A 20,308-nucleotide genomic window follows, 5' to 3' on the forward strand; every position below is an offset into this window, starting at 1 on the left:
TTTTTTTTAAAGTCCCCCCCATACATACACGCACGCAAACACGCGTTGGGTGCGCATACGTGTGAAATTGACGATTTCACCCATTACGCCGCACATGTTACATATCGTCGCGAACGTCGGAATGAGAGCAATAATTGTAGGGCTATCAATCACTGATAACACTAAACTGATGAGCGGTAAAAGCTTTTAAAGCGTCACCTATGGTCAAATTTGGGCATGGTAATTTTTTGCAATTTTGCGGGTGCGCGCAATTTTAAAGCATGACATGTTTGGTGTCTATTTACCCCGTCTTTTTATATTTTACCAAAAATATGGGTGATAAATGGGTGTGGTTACTGGGGGTGTGGTCACTAAAGGGTGTGGCCATTGAGGGGTGTGGTCACTGAGGGGCGCTGTAAAGCTTTCTCGCACAGGGTGCCTAAAGGCCTAAGGCCGGCCCTGTACATATCTGTCATATCCTCTGCACTCCTCTCCTGTACACACCGCCCTCTGGCATACCCTCTGCACTCCTCTCCTGTACATACCGCCCTCTGTCATATCATCTGCATTCTTCTGTGTACATCACATTCTCACTCTCAGCACCTCCACAGGGCGCGCACGGGAGTTGTACAAGCAATACACATATGGATGGAGCTCAGTGACACCAAAGCAGCCCACACTGGATCCCAGGCGGAAGATCCACTCCAGTTTTCGTAATATAGGTAAACTGGGTGGACCTTAAAAAAAATAAGAATAAATATATATATAATGTTTTGGAGTATGTGTGAGAATGTCTGAGTGTGTGAGATTGTGTCTGTGGTTGTGTGGGTCGGCCGACGCTTTTAAATTCTGTTGTGGGAGATGTGTTGCGTTGCCATTCATTTGAATTGTACCCCAAACCCACCTCCCACCCACAGTTTGTACGCCCGCACCGGAATGTGCGGTACCCTAATGCTGTGTGTTCCATTGCAATGCGACTTGGGTCACGAGTTAATGACCAAGGACAAATGTGGGTCCTGAGGTTACACAGGTTGAGAACCACTGATCTAAAGGAAATTGTACAATAAGATAATATAGTGTAAGGTCAGCTCAAGACGCTTCTTTAGCATTGTTTACTATTTCACCATCCTGGAAGGGGCACACTTTTGTAACCTTTCCTAAAGGCATATCTAAAGTGAAGTTCATGAACTCTAACTTTTGTCTCCAGAAAAGCATCCATTTTGCGGCAGTCCTGTTCCTATACATCATGGTATTTTAGACTCCGGAAACATGGCCGCCGCCCTCACTCCTGTACATAAGTCACAGGGACACTTTTTATCGAGGCCCTGAGCCCCAGCAAACATAACTTGGAAATGTCATAGCCGTTGACGTTGTTTAGGTGGCCCGATATTATTTGTCTGTAAATTGTAGCAAAGCCGACGTATAATAACCGACAACCTGTACCCTCAAATATAATATTATCACATCACGCCGTATATGCCCAGAATGTGGCCAGAGTGTGACGTGACACGGCTCTAAATAGCTTCTCCGCAGTCAGGCAGTGGTGAGGACAGCCCTACAGTCCAGTTTATCAGGACCCCAAGGTTCATTCCTCTGCTGCAGGCCTGGCACGGGCTGTCATTGGTGAAGGACCCACACCATGTTGCAGGGACGGCTGATTGCACGGTTGCTATGTGAGTTTCCTGGGGCTTCTTTAATGGTCCGGGGAGGGTGGAGCTGCTGGGACCAATCTGTGCATGCCATGGAAAGGAGGAACTAAAAGTCTCGGCATGCCATGGGGCTGTGTTAGGGAATGACCCTGGGCAGCCATGTGAGGAGTCCCATAGCAGCTGGAGGTCCGGGGCGGGGGGGTCACCTACCGACTAGTAAGGGCACAGGGCTGCTGGGTGACTCCTCAGACTTAATGGTAGCATTGCACAGAGGGGGCTCAATATGGCTCATATCAAAGTAATTCCCTAAAGGGATGCTCCATCATTGTCAGCTCCTATTTTATCATTATTGGTTGTCAAGGCAATGAGTACAATTCAAGGTACGCTTACACTGTCAGGGGCCCCTCTCCCCTTTTTGAAAATCCAAAATGTACCTGTGAATAAAAAAAATATATACTTCCCTGGCCCCTGTCCTCTGCCTGGTGAAGATGACATCACATGTCTTTCCATGAGATCCCGGGGAACACAGAGACAATGCTCTGGCAGGGGACTGGAGGGTCATCTCAGGAGAGTTCACCTGCTCTGCATTCTCCGAGAATCATCCCAGAAGGATGGTGACACAACTCCCACCCATAGGAAAGACCGGGGTGAGGTAACAAGTGATGTTTAATGGGGGAGGGGGCCCGGTGCCGACCTTGCATGGTCACCTTTAAAGGTTAACAATGTGTTCAAGCCAGTGCTTTTAGGGCCCATTCATACTAGTACCTTGCGCTAATCACATAGTACCGTGCGATTACCCCACTGTATCATGCAATCGCACCTACCGTGCATTCTGTTGTGGGAGATGTGTTGCGTTGCCATTCATTTGAATTGTACCCCAAACCCACCTCCCACCCACAGTTTGTACGCCCGCACCGGAATGTGCGGTACCCTAATGCTGTGTGTTCCATTGCAATGCGACTTGGGTCACGAGTTAATGACCAAGGACAAATGTGGGTCCTGAGGTTACACAGGTTGAGAACCACTGATCTAAAGGAAATTGTACAATAAGATAATATAGTGTAAGGTCAGCTCAAGACGCTTCTTTAGCATTGTTTACTATTTCACCATCCTGGAAGGGGCACACTTTTGTAACCTTTCCTAAAGGCATATCTAAAGTGAAGTTCATGAACTCTAACTTTTGTCTCCAGAAAAGCATCCATTTTGCGGCAGTCCTGTTCCTATACATCATGGTATTTTAGACTCCGGAAACATGGCCGCCGCCCTCACTCCTGTACATAAGTCACAGGGACACTTTTTATCGAGGCCCTGAGCCCCAGCAAACATAACTTGGAAATGTCATAGCCGTTGACGTTGTTTAGGTGGCCCGATATTATTTGTCTGTAAATTGTAGCAAAGCCGACGTATAATAACCGACAACCTGTACCCTCAAATATAATATTATCACATCACGCCGTATATGCCCAGAATGTGGCCAGAGTGTGACGTGACACGGCTCTAAATAGCTTCTCCGCAGTCAGGCAGTGGTGAGGACAGCCCTACAGTCCAGTTTATCAGGACCCCAAGGTTCATTCCTCTGCTGCAGGCCTGGCACGGGCTGTCATTGGTGAAGGACCCACACCATGTTGCAGGGACGGCTGATTGCACGGTTGCTATGTGAGTTTCCTGGGGCTTCTTTAATGGTCCGGGGAGGGTGGAGCTGCTGGGACCAATCTGTGCATGCCATGGAAAGGAGGAACTAAAAGTCTCGGCATGCCATGGGGCTGTGTTAGGGAATGACCCTGGGCAGCCATGTGAGGAGTCCCATAGCAGCTGGAGGTCCGGGGCGGGGGGGTCACCTACCGACTAGTAAGGGCACAGGGCTGCTGGGTGACTCCTCAGACTTAATGGTAGCATTGCACAGAGGGGGCTCAATATGGCTCATATCAAAGTAATTCCCTAAAGGGATGCTCCATCATTGTCAGCTCCTATTTTATCATTATTGGTTGTCAAGGCAATGAGTACAATTCAAGGTACGCTTACACTGTCAGGGGCCCCTCTCCCCTTTTTGAAAATCCAAAATGTACCTGTGAATAAAAAAAATATATACTTCCCTGGCCCCTGTCCTCTGCCTGGTGAAGATGACATCACATGTCTTTCCATGAGATCCCGGGGAACACAGAGACAATGCTCTGGCAGGGGACTGGAGGGTCATCTCAGGAGAGTTCACCTGCTCTGCATTCTCCGAGAATCATCCCAGAAGGATGGTGACACAACTCCCACCCATAGGAAAGACCGGGGTGAGGTAACAAGTGATGTTTAATGGGGGAGGGGGCCCGGTGCCGACCTTGCATGGTCACCTTTAAAGGTTAACAATGTGTTCCACAATGTCCCATTCGTGCCAATGTTGTGCCTTCGTCACCTGCCCATTCGTGCCGTCGTCTGCCCATTCATTCCTTCGTCTGCCCATTTATACCGTCTGCTCATTTATGCTTTCTTCTGCCCATTTATGCCGTTGTCATGCCTTCGTCTGCCCATTTATGCCGTTGTCATGCCTTCGTCTGCCCATTTATACTTTTGCCCATTTATGCTGCCACTGTGCCTACGTCTGCCCATTTATGCCGCCGCTGTGCCTACGTCTGCCCATTTATGCTGCCGCTGTACCTTCGTCTGCCCATTTATGCCCCATTTATGCCTTCGCCTGCCCATTCATGCCTTCATCTGTACTTAAAGCAGACCTCCAGGATTTTGAAGCGTTACTCCTGGCACTAGGGCTACCCCTGCACTGCAATGGTTAAGTGCTCGTTTAATCTAGGGAGTGACATATAAAGCAGATTTACTCCCCTCATCCTCTGTTCCACCGGACTGCTAGACCAGTCCCTGCAGCCTCTTCTCACCCCGCGCTTTGGTGGTCTGAGGACGTCATCATGTCTGATTTCAGTGTATTAGATGTGAAGACACCATGGACATACCACAACAGTGGAGGGGGAGAGAGGTGAGCGCTGACTGCTGCAGGAGTGAGGAACAGAAGGGTATGTCTTTAACACGCAGTTAACCCTTGCAGTGTGGGGTTAACGTTTCAAAATCCTGGAGTTAATTTTTACATGATCTACTTTTATCTGTCTGTATATCGCTGTGTATGTTCCCAAGCACTCTTCTTTCCCATCTTAGAAGGTCACGAGGTATGTCTTATACAAAGTCCATTCCGGCCAATTGCAAACCTTTCTCAGATTGTGCGTACAGTTTTGTCTGCCCCCGTGCTGTTCACTTTGCGTAATATAGAGGGATTCACGTTTTGACCATTGACCTCACCTAGGCATCACATAATGCGCAGTGAGTGGAATGCTGCAGAAAGCTGTCAGAGACTGCAGACAATCTACATTATTGGTCGAAGGCTGTGAGCATGCTACAAGCAACGGTCCGAGATTGCAACCATACTATAGTGTTTTATGGAGAGTGGGACCATGATTCAGGAGGCAGACATAGACTGTAGACTTATTATATGAGACTGCCAGAGATCACTCTGATTACCTTTTACAGATCAATTAGGGATGCACCGACACCGGCTTTTCGGTATAGAGTACGAGTACCGATTTTTATTTTCCTCACCGATACTGAATACCGATACCGGAAGTCCAATTAGGGAAGCTGTGCGGCAGGGCTGCCGCTAACGATTATTTTCCTAATCGATCAGTTAGCCGATTATTAACTTTGATTAATCGGATTAAAAAAATAATACTGTCATTTTTTTAAAAATAAAACACAAATGCAGCTTTACAGACATAAAGTTTACTTCAGAATAAAACAGTTTGCAATTGCACTGGAACGCAGGGCATTGCAGTACTGCGCATTCCAGTGCGGGCGATCACACTGCGAACGGGAGGTGCATTTGGTATCCATTGAATGAAATAGTCGCAGCGGTCTCTCCTCCCCGCTGGTTCTGGCTGCAGTAGTTTGTGATTGAAAAGGACACAGACCGCTGCAGCCAGCACCAGTGGGGAGGAGAGCTGAGGAGCAGAGCGGCTGCTGCAACTAATCGATTAAGAGGATCGTAGCCTACAATTCTCATCATCGATTATAATCGTTTTCATTGATTAGTTGTTGCAGCTCTACTGTGCAGCGTATGATGACTTGCCCCCGGCTTCCTGATTAGCTGGGAAGCCGGCTTCATGCTCCCTTGTCACCAGGTGATGAGGATTTATGGAGCCAGCTTTCTGGCCAATCGGGAAGCCAGCGGGTGGGTAAGGACTCGCCACCCGCCTTCCTGATTGGCCAGCTTCCCGATTGACTGACTGGTAAGCCAGCTCCATGCTTCCTCGTCACCAGTGATGAGGGGTCATGGAGCTGGCTTCCCATCCAATCAGGAAGCCTGGGGGCGAGTCATTACCCGCCCTGCAGCTTCCTGGTTGGCCGTGAAGTCAGCTCCATGCTCCCTTGTGACGGCCAATCGGGGAGGCGTGTAATGACTCGCCTCCTGGCTTCCTGATACCGGAAGTTCCAGTATCGGGAGCATACTAGGTATCGGTATAGATGGATCCCGAAGATCAATGCTTCCACATTCGTGCTCCCTACAGCCCACTGAAAATGTACTTCATACTGTGTGTGTGTTCTGGCACAGCAGTGCTGACATGTAGCACATGGTGTGTATGTTATTCACACAATTATTTATTACAGGTATTTCTATAGCACCGACCATTTTTTTACATAGTGCAGTTCCTGTCCTCCAATCTACGGTCCCTATCTCACATGCATGCATGCATACAATTTTAGACCGGAGCTGCTTAACCTTCCAGAATGTCTTTGGGAGTGTCAGCGGAAACCAGAGAACTCAGAGGAAACCCATGCAAGCACAGGGAGAACATGCAAACTCTTTGCAGATGGTGCTACAAGGTAGAAGCGCTAAGCACAACACCCCACTGCAGCCCGCAATGTCCTGGAAGATGAACTTGAAGTCACTCCATTAATAATAAGTCAGTTATGGGCGGACTTTGTTCATCTGAGCCACCCAAGGCTTCTCAGGGCCTCTCTGCTAGTTCCAGGATGAAGATCTTCCTGTCAATGTTACTGGTTCTCTTTCCCCAGACCTTGGAGTCTCACTTATTCTGCTTGGACATAGTTTTATGATTTCACAAGCAGCATGCTCCACAATATAACAGGAATTCGGAAATGAAAAGGAGAAATGAGACCTTCTTGTCATGATTGTGACAGAGGAGCCATCCTGTGCACTCACAGATCTCACCCCTAGAGCACCGCACAGTATCGCAAAATCTAAAATCCTGGTTTCTTAATAAAGAGAGGAATAGTAGAGCACAATCACTGTTCAGCATTACTAAACACGATGCGCTGTGTGTGTTTTTTTTTTTTTTTTTTTTTTTTTATATCTATCTATCTATCGTTAGGGCTGCGCTCTACTACTGACATCAGGTATACATGGATCTATTTTTTTTTTAGTTCAACCCGCAGACTGAAAGGAAAAAAAAAATAGAACAGATTCCTCCAACGCTTTAAGAGCATTAATCAACAAATCTCCCGCTGTCTGCATTGTATTCTGATGGTGGCTGCTGTCATAATACAGGTGAAACTCGAATAATTAGAATATCGTGCAAAGTTCATTTATTTCACTAATGCAACTTAAAAGGTGAAACTAATATATGAGAGAGACTCATTACATGCAAAGCAAGATAATTCAAGCCGTGATTTGTCATAATTGTGATGATTATGGCTTACAGCTCATGAAAACCCCGAGAACCCCAAATCCACAACCTCAAAAAAGTAGATTATTACATGCAATCAATAAAACAAGGATTGTACATAGAACAATATCGGACCTCTGAAAAGTACAAGCATGCATATGTACTCAGTACTTGGTTTGGGCCCCTTTTGCAGCACTTACTGCCATTACTTTTGCATGATATTCTAATTATTCGAGTTTCACCTGTACACTAACCGCCTGCAAACATTGGCTGCCCGGTCTGTATGAAGATTTTCCAACCAGCTCTTTTGATCAGGTGATCGAGGAATGCTGTCTGAAGGGTGCCCCTAGCTGCACCCTTTGTGCCAATTTCGTCCAATTTACATGGTGTATGGCAAGCTTTAGTCTCTGACCTGGAGCTGGCATGCAATCAGTGAAGTCTGCAATGTCTTACCTGCCAATGTGAGTGCTTGTTTCATGTCTGTCAGCCCTGGAGCCTGCACCTATGAAGCCTATAGAAAAATAGACTACCATTTCAGTGGGGCTACCCTGCCACTGTAAGGGTTAACTGCTTCTTGTCCAGGGCAATTCTCCAAAGCACTTTTACTTACCGGATTCCCACTTTCAAGACTGGCACCCGCAGCCTCTTCCACCGCTGCTCCGGTGTTCGGAGGACCACTGCTGACATCACTATGTGTAATACAGGGTCTATGGGACTGCATTATACATGAGGACACAGTCCGCAGCTGGAGCAGAGGGAAGCAAGGAGAGCGCTGACTGCCAGGGGAGTGGAGATCAGAAAGCAAGGAGAGCGCTGAATGCCACGGAAGCGGAGATCAGGGAGCAAGGAGAGTGCAGACTGCCAGGGGAGCGGAGATCAGGAAGCAAGGAGAGTGCAGACTGCCAGGGGAGCGGAGATCAGGGAGCAAGGAGAGCGCTGACTGCCAGGGGAGCGGAGATCAGGAAGCAAGGAGAGCGCTGACTGCCAGGGGAGTGGAGATCAGGGAGCAAGGAGAGCGCTGACTGCCAGGGAAGCGGAGATCAAGAAGCAAGGAGAGCGCTGACTGCCAGGGGAGCTGGGATTAGGTAAAACAGCTTTTTCCTCTCCCCTAGACCAGGGGTAGGCATCATTGGCACTCCCGGTTTGGTGAAACTACATATCCCATCGATTTAAGCAGGGGGGCTGGAGTTGCCTACTCTTGCCCTAGACAAAAATGAGCTGTTGACCCTTTTTAGTGCAGGGCGACCCCACTTCAATGGGAGTTTTTTTTTTTATACCCGGAGATAGTCTTTAAAGAGAAGTTACTAATGTGAGCTCTTATATTGCTATATTACTACAGAATCATGTTTAATATTTTACACACACCCATAGCCCTGGTCTACTAGTCCTTAAAGGGTTAAGTTTAAAAAAAAAAAAATATTTTGCTTTGCTGTATGAAGGTTCCCCAGGCGGGCTGTGTGGCCAAAGTGCAAAGTTGTAATCTACACAGTACCTGTTGACAGACAAGTCACAGCTGCCCCAGTGAACTTTGCACCAATGCCTATGGGTAAAGGAGCTGTTTGCTGGAATCCCTAAGCGCTGAGCCTCCGGTTACCTTTCCAACGTATTGTACAGATATTTCAGGTTCTGACTAGTTGTGTATTTGGAGTCGGCTCAGGCTGCAGCAATACTGAACCTTTATACGCTATTCCGAGTGTCTTCTTGAATGCCCTGTGACCCCGGTATAGGGACATACAGTAATGGTGTTCCAGCACTGACATTTGTAGGACCTTTTTATTAAAGGACGTGTATCATACCAAAAAAAATAATATATATAATCGCAATATAAATGGGTATTTTATAGGTATAAAGCACTATGAATTGGCAGAATGCAATAGGGATCGTATGCACGGGCTATGTTCACAAAGCTAGTAAACCAGGATACGTATACTTCTTCTTTCCAGGATTGTGAGTTACTTTCAGCTGAGTCCAGTGAGATTTGGAAATAAGTTCCCTTTTGACACAGACATCCACCTTTTCTGTCTACGTCCCATCAATCTGAGATGGCCACCTTTACTCTGGTTTATCACACCTGAGTTAGATTTCACTAGCCACACCTAGGCCTGATTACTGCCACACCTGTTCGCAATCAAGAAATCACTTCAATAAGGCCTTGTTCACACCAAATGCAGAGCAGATCCGGTCAGCTTTCTGCACACGCATGCTAGTCTTTTAGATGCGTTCTTGGCGAAAAAAATGTTTATAGTTTAAAATGGGCTTTCAGTGCGTTCCAGGTGTTTGAGATGCGTTTGCAGATCCAGAGCAGGTAAAATAGGGCCTGCTGCAGTTTTTTCACCTGCTCTGGAACTGCACGCTGCGATGTGAACTGGAGCAAAAAATACCGTTGGAATACATTGGACGCAGTTTTGATCCGGTCTGCAACTGCTCTGCTTTGCTCCGTGCTTGGTGTGAACAAGGCCTAAGACTTGACTGACAAAGTGAAGTAGACCAAAAGATCCTCAAACGCTAAACATCATGCCGAGATCCAAAGAAATCCAGGAACAAATGAGAAAGAAAGTAATTGAGATCCATCAGTCTGGAAAAGGTTATAAAGCCATTTCTAAAGCTTTGGGACTCCAGCGAACCACAGTGAGAGCCATTATCCACAAATGGCGAAAACATGGAACAGTGGTGAACCTTCCCAGGAGTGGACGGCCAACCAAAATTACCCCAAGAGCGTAGCGACGACTCATCCAAGAGGACACAAAAGACCCCACAACAACATCCAAAGAACTTCAGGCCTCACTTGCCTCACGTCAGTGTTCATGACTCCACCATAAGAAAGAGACTGGGCAAAAATGGCCCGCATGGCAGAGTTTCAAGACAATAACTGCTGCTGAGCAAAAAGAACATAAAAGCTCGTCTCCGTTATGCCAGAAAACATCTTGATGATCCCCAAGACTTTTGGGGAAATACTCTGTGGACTGACGAGACAAAAGTGGAACTCTTTGGAAGGTGTGTGTCCCATTACATCTGGCGTAAGAGTAACGCCGCATTTCAGAAAAAGAACATCATACCGACAGTAAAATATGGTGGTGGTAGTGTGGCGGTCTGGGGCTGTTTTGCTGCTTCAGGACCTGGAAGACTTGCTGTGATAAATGGAATCATGAATTCTGCTGTCTACCAAAAAATCCTGAAGGATAATGTGTGGCCTTCTGTTCGTGACCTCAAGCTGAAGCGAACTTGGGTTCTGCAGCAGGACAATGATCCAAAACACACCAGCAAGTCCACTTCTGAATGGCTGAAAACCCCCAAAATGAAGACTTTGGAGTGGCCTAGTCAAAGTCCTGACCGGAATCCTATTGAGATGCTGTGGCATGACCTTTTTTAAAAAGGCGATTCATGCTCGCAAACCTTCCAATGTGGCTGAATTACAACAATTCAGCAAAGATGAGTCGACCAAAATTCCTGCACAGCGCTGTAACAGACTCATTGCAAGTTATCGCAAACGCTTGATTGCAGTTCTTGCTGCTAAGGGTGGCCCAACCAGTTATTCGGTTTAGGGGGCAAACACTTTTTCACACAGGGCCATGTGGGTTTGGATTTTTTTTCCCCTTAATAATAAAAACCTTCCTTTTTAAAAACTGCACGTTGTTTACTTTTATCTTTGACTAATATTTAAATTTGTTTTGATCTGAAACATTTAAAGTGACAAACGTGCAAAACAATGAAAAATCAGGAAGGGGGCCAACCAGATCACCGCAGGGCCCTGCTGCGTGGAAACCTGAATGGAATGTAAACATTGTACACTTCACAAAAAGTAAAAAAAAAAAAAAAGCAGCTCCGGCTGTGTGCTGTAAAACACACTATTGAAGCTGTCACAATGCACTAGCCCAGTGGTTCTCAACCTTTCTAGGGCTGGGACCCCTTGGTAACATTTGCCAGGTTGTGGTGACCCACAATCGTAAAATTTAGGAATGCACCAATACTAGTATCTGTGTGGGCTCTCAGCTGGCCAGTGTGGGCTCGTGAGCTTAATGGGGCTTTCTCGCGGTCAATGGGGCTCTCTGGGGCCAGTGTGGGCTCTCTGGTGGCCAGTGTGTTGGCCAGTGGGACTCTTTGGTCAAGCCGACATTCAACTCCCGCCCGCTCCCCTCTCTTTGATCCTCCTCGGCTGTTGGTGCTGCAGCGCCATCTAGAGGCGCGGCCGGAGAACTGACACTGCTGCTCTAGGAGGTGGCTGAGGAGCCTCTCGCCTAGCGCAGCACAAAGCATGTGGTTACCCCCTCAACAGTGAGTTGTGACACACTTTTGGGTCGCGACCCACAGGTTGAGAACCACTGCACTATCCGGTCTGCTGAAATGCAGCATTTTAGTGGATGGGTTGGTGTGAAGGAGCCCTTTTATTCTTGTGTTTTTAAAGCCTTATGAATAGACAAACAGTTTTCTTTTAACTCTTGGCGCTAATGGTTGCTGAACAATCCACTTGCTGTTGCATAATCAAAGTTTTGAACAGTTTATCACAATTTTTCAGACAGACTTGAGGGACTGCTCCTCCAAGACTCTGGGGCTTCCACCACGAACATAGAAAACCAAAAGGGAACAGAGCGCCACCTCCCTGTGTAAAATCGCGTTTCAGGGGCAAGGGTTTCTGATGAAGGGGGCTTGCCCCTGAAACGCATCAATCTTGGCTGACTGCTGCTGGTGGACGGTGATATGACTGGAGGGAGCCGTGGTACATAGTCGGGGCGATACCATGTTGGGTTAACAGACAGTGTGGCCTCTTTTTTTTTTTTTTTTTTATGCAACATTTCCTTATACTTCACATTTATATGTGACCCTTCTGTCCACCAAAAGTAATAGTGACTGGGGTCATACCGACCTTGTCTTGTCTTGTGTATGTGCAGCATAGTGGTTAGCACTTCTGCCTTGCAGCACTGGGTCTCTGGTTCGATTCCTGGCCAGGTCGCTATCTACAAGGAGTTTGCATGTTCTCCCTGTGCTTGCGTGGGTTTCCTCTGGGTACTTCGGCTTACTCCCACACTCCAAAAGACATGCTGGCAGGTTAATCAGGATTGGCCATGCTATTTGGCGCTCCCCAATCGCAGGGTGCAGTGCTCACCAGCTGCGAACTAACAGCTCTCCTTGTGCATCTTCTGGTCGATTTGTGACATCACCGGCTAGATCGCAGGGCCGGCAGGCTGCCTGTGGGCGGCAAAACCCGGAAGTGCCAAACAGCCGGCTCAACGCTGATTCGGTAATAAGCCGCCTTCCTGGTCAAACAGCATGGAGCCGGCTTCCCGGGCGATCAAGGAGTTGGGGAAATAACTGCCCGGGAAGCCGTCTCCATGCCACCGAAAGTACAGGTATCGGTGCTTGGTATCGGCGAGTACCGAAATATAAATACTGGCACTTGTACTTGACGCCGAGTACAAGTACCAAGTTGTTTTTTCCTGACTGCTGCTCCGCATTCCCTGGGAAACATCCCAGAAGGACAGTGACATATCGCCCACCGATAGGAAAGACGGGGTGAGGTAACAGGTGATGTGTAAAGGGGGAGGGGGCCCGTGTATTATATGCCGACCTTGCATGGTCCCCTTTAAAGGGTATCAATATATTCCACAGTGTCCCAATTATGCCCATTCCTGCCCTCACCGTGCCTTCGCCCGCCCATTCATGCCCCTGTCGTGCCCTCGCCTGCCTATTGTGTGAATGATGAGTTTTATAACCTGACCTGTTAATCTTTTGCCTTTTTGTCTTGCAGTGCAACAGAATGGAGTAAGGCATAACTCGTATACAGCCTCCCGGAAACACTTGTACATTGACAAAGACACTAAAATAATATGCCAGGGCTTCACTGGAAAACAGGTTTGTATTATTTAGTCCCTCCTGCCCTCACAGGATTATATTCTTCAAAGGTCATGTTCTAATATTTTTTTTTCTTGTCATGTCTGTGGCTGTGAGAGTTTTGCAATGCCTCATGGGATTTGTAGTTCCACCACAGCTGGAGGGACGGAGTTTGGCTACTCCTGATCTACTAGCTTAGAGAAGAGGGAGGAATCGGGCCAGGGGGAAGGGAAGTAGCATGATTTGCTGTGTCTTTCTGTTTGTGGAGACATACACAGCTTACTAGCACACACAAGGGTGACTGCATAGCACTCTGCTTGAGAAAGGAGTCATAGTTATTTGTGTATCACTCGGCTGTAGATCCTCAAACCATCTCTGAATTGGTGCTGACACTGTCCTTCCTTCTGGAGGGTGGCTACTTTTGTTGCCCGTGGTCCCTGTGCGTGTTGTAAAGTAGCCACCGTTTTCAAGCTCACTCCTGTGATGGACTACAATCTCATGTTTAGTTTATGAATTTGTATTGGGATTGTAGTCCATCACAGGAGTGAGCTTGGAGCTGTGACTACTTTACAACACACACAGGGGGGTTCCTAGGAAAGATAGGGATGCCAAAGCCTTTCCAGAATCTTGTGGTCGCATTCAGTAATATCCTTTACACTTAAAGGAAACCAGGATTTAAGTTTAAGTATATTTTACATTTTTTTTTTTTCTTCTTAAAAACGATATGCCTTTAGTTTCTTAATTAGGGGTGGTAGGGACTCGCATAAGTGAACTTTGCATTTTAAATCTGCCAGCAGCAAAGTGATTTATTTTCCTGTGCAGCCCCATGGCTTGTTCTCACTGGACGTTTCTCTGCATTTTATGAGCATGTTTTATGAAGGGCTCAATTCATTTGAACCCCTTAAAATACATGTGAAAATGTGTCTTAAAGGAGAAGTATGGGGTCAGGGCTTTTCCCCATAGTTCTCCGAAGGGTAACGGGAGGACACAAACTAGAGTCCTCCCGTCACCCTATGCTCAGTATACCACGAGCTACAGCTCGCGGTATACTGAGACGCAGCAGCCAGGGCGGATCCCGGCATCGATGTCGAGATCCGCCCAGCTGCCTGACTGACAGCTGGCTCTGCCTATCTAGAGGCAGAGCCAGCTGTACTCTCCCCCGTCCGTTCCGCCAGTCAGCGCTGGCGGATCGGAGGGGGGAATCCAGCCCCTTCCCTGTCACGGCAGAGAGCCGTGACAGGATCGAGAGGTGAACGAACGCCGGTATGTGTTTGCTCACTTCCCGATCTACTGAGCCGACCTGTGACAATCTCATTGTCACAGGTCGGCTAGAACTATGAGGTGAGTGAAAAGCACTCACCTCATAGTTCTCCTTTAAAGTTGGATGTCCAGACACAATATAAAACATGTAGTACATCTCTGCAGTCCATGCACACTGCCTAGTTGTCTTTTGCTAAACTAGTGAACCCCTCTCTCTGTCCTCATCTCCATAACATGGAGTATAAAGCTTACCATGTGTGGCTGAAAGTTCAGCTGATTCCTGTTGAATTGGGCCACATTCTAGCCGTGGGTGGTCCTGTCAGTACAACCCAGTTGGTCAAAAGTCAATTTTAACATCACCTGAGCTCGGTGGAAACTGCAACCTCATGGTGACTACAACCTAAATATCTCATAAGTGTCTGCAGATATTTCACTGGTCATCCAACCAGCTTTCTAAATTCAGAATGACTTGTACAAAAGTAAATATGGTGAATGTTGCTCCAATCCACATAATGCATTAGTCACAACCATGCCCTGGATGAATGAGAACCTTCACAGACATATTTACAACACTGATGTAATTCAAAAAGAAACAGAGACTTGGAACTGAATAAGTCAAATTTATATCTTGAGATCACATATACAACCCTCCATATGTCTAGAATTTCTTCATGTTGTTGTTGTTGTGAGTGCCCTTAATGTGTATAATAGTGTAGCCATCTGGACCAGAGTAAAAACAAAATGTATCTTCACCAATCCCTCTATATTGATGGGTAATGCGTTCAAACATTACAATTTTATCTAACTCCGAGATCCATTCTGATAATGAAGGAGGGATGGTGGATATCCATGTTCTTGCCACCAGTCTCCTAGTGGTAAATAAGGCTCTGTGTATAGCACACATGGCTAACTTTAAGTGTTTTGTAGTCCAAGAGAAGAACTGGGAGGGCTGATTGGACTTCTTGAGATAACACAGGCATAAGGTAAAGGACTGCTCTGAATTTCTGACAACAGGTATTTTTTTAACAGATCTAAAAATACTCCATCCAATGGTATACTTAGCTGACAAATGGCCCAAATAAGAGAAGTATATTGTTGGGTTTACATACACTTTAAGGACCCATTCACACCAGTGTATTCTTACACATGAACTGCAGGAGCTCTAATCTAGTCTGGGAAGCAAGCCTACATGTACATGCTGGAAATGCTTTCATCTGGTGTGAACAAGCCCGTAGCAGAAGCTGTTGGTGCTGATCTTCAGACTGTAAGTTTCGGTGTGTAGAAGTTTCTGCAGCTCACAGTCCAATGTACAGAACCTGATGCTATGCGTTTAATGGAGTAATTTGTGTTGTGACATTGGTTCCTTTCGCTTGCAGTTGGCTTGAGATCTTTTATCTTGCAGTAGGAATGTGTTTAATGTTGATGTATTTCTCTCTACAGGGCACATTTCATAGCCAGCAGGCTTTGGAATACGGAACAAAGTTAGTTGGGGGCATTTCACCTGGCAAGGGTGGAAAGACTCATCTCGGTCTACCAGTTTTCAACTCTGTGGCAGAGGTAAGAACTTCTTTGTAAAGTTGGGCCACATGTTGTCTTAGTGGTTGGGACTTCTGCCTTGCAGCACTGGGGTCCTTAGGTTCCAAGAGCCAACGCTGTCCCTATAATGAGGCGGTTGCCCAGCTACAAGCTAAGTATAAAGGTGCCCGCACACCTATCGATTTTATCGTTCTGGAAATCGCCCAAGAATGGTCTTTTGAACGATAATCGATCATTTCATGGGACACCAACAATTTGGATTAGTGGTGTTTTCGTATGAGAAAAATTGCAGCAAGAACACCAATATAGAGGGGTACAACCTGTTCAGGAGGGACAGATGTGGAAGAAGGGGGGGGGGGGGGGGGGGGGGGAGTGTGCATTTATGTTAAAAATAATCTAAATATGCATATTAGGGACGATATCACGTCAAATAGTGGAGAAGATGTGGGATCCTTATGGCTAGAACTAGAAATGATGGACGCTACTCGTAAACTAGTTGTGGGTATTTGTTACAAACCTCCAAATATAGGGAAGGAGGGGGAGGCTCATCTACAGTCCGAAATAGAAATAGCTGGGAGGGAGGGCAATGTAGTCGTGATGGGCGACTTCAATTACCCAGATATAAATTGGGCTAATGGAACCTCAGGTTCGACAAAGGCGGGCCGATTTCTGAACATGTTGCGAGACAATTTCATGGACCAGACTGTGGGGGTTCCAACTAGGAAAAATACCATCCTAGATTTAAGCGTCACTAATTATGCAGAGTTAGTTGAGGATATTGTAATTGGGGAGACACTGGGTATTAGTGATCACAATGTGATAACTTTCACTATTGGATACAGGAAAGGGAAGGGCGCTGGACGGACAAGAACCCTACATTTCAGAAGGGCTAACTTTAATGAACTGCGCGACCTAGCGGGGGACATCAAATGGGAAAATGTATTTCACAAACTGAACTCGGACCAAAAGTGGGAATGTTTTTAAGAACTCTTTACATATTGCCATTGACAAGTGTATGCCGTTGGGTAATAAAGTAAAAGATCGCAAACAAAGCCTATATGGCTAAATAAAAATGTAAGGCATCACATAAAAGAAAAGCGAGTGGCATTTATAAAATATAAGATGGAAGGGACGGCATTGATGTTCCATAACTACAAAGAATGTCATAAAAGATGTAAACTAGTAATACGGGCAGCTAAAATAGAGTGCAAAAAGCATATTGCCACAGTTTAGTTTATAGATATATAGATCTATATAGATATATATCTATAGTGAGAAAGGAGCAGATAGGCCCAATAAAGGACGAAAAGGGGAAGTTAGTCACAAATGACAGGGCCGAGGCGCTGAACACTTTTTTTTTTTCTCCTCAGTATACACTCACTAGGGAAACGGGTTTGACGTCCAAGATAAAACAGAGTTCATAACAAAATATGCCTCAGTGGTTGACGGAAACCGGGATACGACAAATACTTAAAGGAGAACTATGGGGTTAGGGCTTTTCCCCATAGTTCTCCTTTAGGGTAACGGGAGGACACAAGCTAGCGTCCTCCCGTTACCCTAAGCTCAGTATTACTGAGACGCCGGAGCGGATCCCGATATCGATGTCGATCCTCCCAGCTGCGCGAGCGACAGCTGGCTCTGCCTATCTAGAGGCAGAGCCAGCTGTATCTGCCCCCTCCCCCGTCCGTTCCGCCAGTCATCGCTGGCGGAGCGGGGAGGGGGGAATCCAGCCCCTCCCCTGTCACGGCTGAGAGCCGTGACAGGATCGAGAGGTGAGCGAACGCCGGTATGTTCACTCGCCTCCCGATCTACTGAGCTGACCTGTGACAGTCTCATTGTCACAGGTCGGCTAGAACTATGAGGTGAGTGAAAAGCACTCACCTCATAGTTCTCCTTTTAATCTACTTAATGCAAATAAAGCGTTGGGACCAGACAACCTGCACCCCAAGATACTTAAGGAATTAAGCGAGGTTATAACTAGACCATATTCCTCATTTTTAAGGACTCTCTAATGACGGGTAGAGTTCCAAGTGACTGGAGGAGGGCTATAGTAGTTCCAATATTCAAAAAGGGGGCTAGATGCCAACCTGGGAATTACCGACCAGTTAGTCTTGCATCGGTAGTTTGTAAACTGTTAGAGGGAATGATTAAGGACCACTTAGTAGAACTCTTAAGAACGAGATGACTCAGGGACCTATAAACACAGATACTATGTAACACTGCACATGCGCAAAGGAAAATCTGTTCTGTCAATCTGCAAAATTCGGTGAGTTAGTATTGCTAATAGAGATGCACCGATATATCGGCGGACGAAAATTGCACTTTTGGCATAATTCGAAAGTGCCATTTTCCTGCCGATACATTGGCGCATCCCTGCTTTCTCTCCTCCCCACTGGGCGCTGCTCTGTGTCCCAGCGGGGAGGAGAGAAAGTGTGACAGCCTACCGAGCGCTGCGGGAGGAGAGCGCTGTGAGCGCCCAGCGTCTCTCCTCCCACACTGCTCAGCCACCTATCGCAATCCGGCAGAGCGATGTGCAGACGGAGACAGGCTGGGCTCTCCTCCCGCACCGCTCGCTCAGCCTCCTGTGACAACGTGTCAGAGAGGAGAGCGGGTACAAGCAGTCAGTGATCGCTGAGTGTTTGTACACATACCATGTCCTCAATTATGTACAATCTCCTCAATAATGAATGGAAACTGATCTACATCCCGTCCTGTCCATTCATAGTTGTAGTTATAGTAAACATACCATGTCATCATGTTGTCAATGAACAGGAACACTCAGCATTGAGGATTCCTGTTCATTTATAACTGGGGCTGCAGAAAAAAAGATGAGTACTTTGTGTCCTAAACCTTTCTATTTTAAAAGGGAAATATCAGGGGTCTGTTTAGACCCCTAATATTTCCCCAAAGCCCCTAAAAGTAATGTAAAAAATATTTAATAAAAAAATTAAAGTTTTTTTTATTATAAAATATAAAAAAAATAAAACATTTTGGTTTTGGCCTGACCATTTTTGTTTTTTGTTTCGGTTTTAACATTTCCATTTCGGTGCACCTCTAATTGCTAACAAGTGAATTTTGAAACAGCATTGGTCTGTGCTTGATGGGCTATTTGAGCTAGAATCGACAGAGGGTTCTTGGCAGCAATGAAAATTCCTGAACGAAAATCGCAGAGTGTATGGCCAGCTTTAAAGTTAAAAATCAGCCTCCTTGTGTATGTGAAGCCAAAGCTGTGTTTTTTTTTTTTTTTTTTTTTTTTTTTTTTTTTGGGGGGGGAATGGAGTAGGGAAGAATTAAAGGGTAATTCCACTTTCCCAGGTGAATTTTTTAAATGAAATAAACCCCTTTGATCTGGGCCTCTCCCACCCCTTGCTCTACTTGCCTATGGGCGAACGCTCCTCCCCCCCTCTACCGGTGCGTATGTATTATCTGTACCCCGTACTGCCGCGTAGCACAGCAAGAAGCACTGCTCATTGGTCAGCTTCTCAATGGTCTATTTTACTGGACAGCTGCATTTGTATTTGCATGTGAGCTCAATTGTGTAACAATTTTTTCTGTTATTTATTTTGCTTTGTCATCTCAGGCAAAGGCAGCCACCGGTGCCACCGCCTCCGTCATATATGTGCCACCTCCATTTGCTGCTGCTGCAATTCATGAAGCTATCGATGCTGAGGTACACTTGGTAGTATGCATTACAGAAGGAATCCCCCAGCAGGACATGGTGAGGGTCAAACACCGACTACTCCGTCAGAACACCACACGGCTGATCGGACCCAACTGTCCCGGAGTCATCAATGTGAGTCGCCATTTTATCATTTTTATGGTTTGGCACTTTGTATTACTTTTTTTGGGCATTGTAGCTAGCTTGGTTCATGATGATCGGTGAAATTGCTGGAATGACTCTATGGGCATGTTATGTTGGTGTGACATAACTGGGGTTTCAGAGGGTCAGTCCACACGGGGCAGGAAAGTGAAACCATAGTTCTTGGTGCTGTCAGTAATGAGACCTTTGCTCTTATCTTTCACTCACCTATCCTAGGAGCAGGGGAACACCCTAGGGTGGGTAGTAGTAGAGCTAGGAACTAAGGGAAGGAGACCTTCCTGCAGATGTCCTTAAAAGAGAACCTATGGAGTAAGTGTTAGTTCCCCCCCTAGTTCCCCCCATAGTTCTAGGGTCACAGGAGGCCATATAGTAACATCTTCCCCTGACCCAAAGCTCAGTATATAGCGAGCTATTGTCCTCGTTCTACTGAGAGCGCCGCAGCCAGGATGGATCCCAACAGTACTGTCGAGATCCACCCTGCTGCTTAAGTCTAGATAGCAGAGCCAGCTGTACCTGCCCCCTCCCCCGTTCATTTCTCCACTCAGCGCTGGAGGATCGGAGGGGGG

The 20,308-nt window shown here is 46.6% G+C and overlaps 1 protein-coding gene across 2 annotated transcripts in view; it reads left to right on the forward strand.

Annotated features, from left to right (window-relative positions):
• Positions 1 to 1,541: 1,541 nt before the first annotated feature.
• The window catches only part of SUCLG1 (succinate-CoA ligase alpha subunit), a 43,859-nt gene continuing 25,092 nt past the window's right edge, over positions 1,542 to 20,308 (forward strand). The window contains exons 1-4 of one of the 2 annotated variants that reach the window (XM_018568434.1): positions 1,542 to 1,652; positions 13,044 to 13,147; positions 15,827 to 15,943; positions 19,503 to 19,715. In XM_018568434.1, coding sequence (XP_018423936.1) covers positions 1,619 to 1,652; positions 13,044 to 13,147; positions 15,827 to 15,943; positions 19,503 to 19,715 — 468 coding nt within the window. In that variant the 5' untranslated portion in view covers positions 1,542 to 1,618. Of the gene's footprint in view, positions 1,653 to 3,173; positions 3,285 to 13,043; positions 13,148 to 15,826; positions 15,944 to 19,502; positions 19,716 to 20,308 lie in introns of those variants that run through there. The other variant, XM_018568433.1, reaches the window with a different exon arrangement.

Source organism: Nanorana parkeri, unplaced genomic scaffold (genome assembly GCF_000935625.1).
Source record: "Nanorana parkeri isolate BGI_ZX_2015 unplaced genomic scaffold, ASM93562v1 scaffold1187, whole genome shotgun sequence".
Lineage (NCBI taxonomy): Eukaryota > Metazoa > Chordata > Amphibia > Anura > Dicroglossidae > Nanorana > Nanorana parkeri.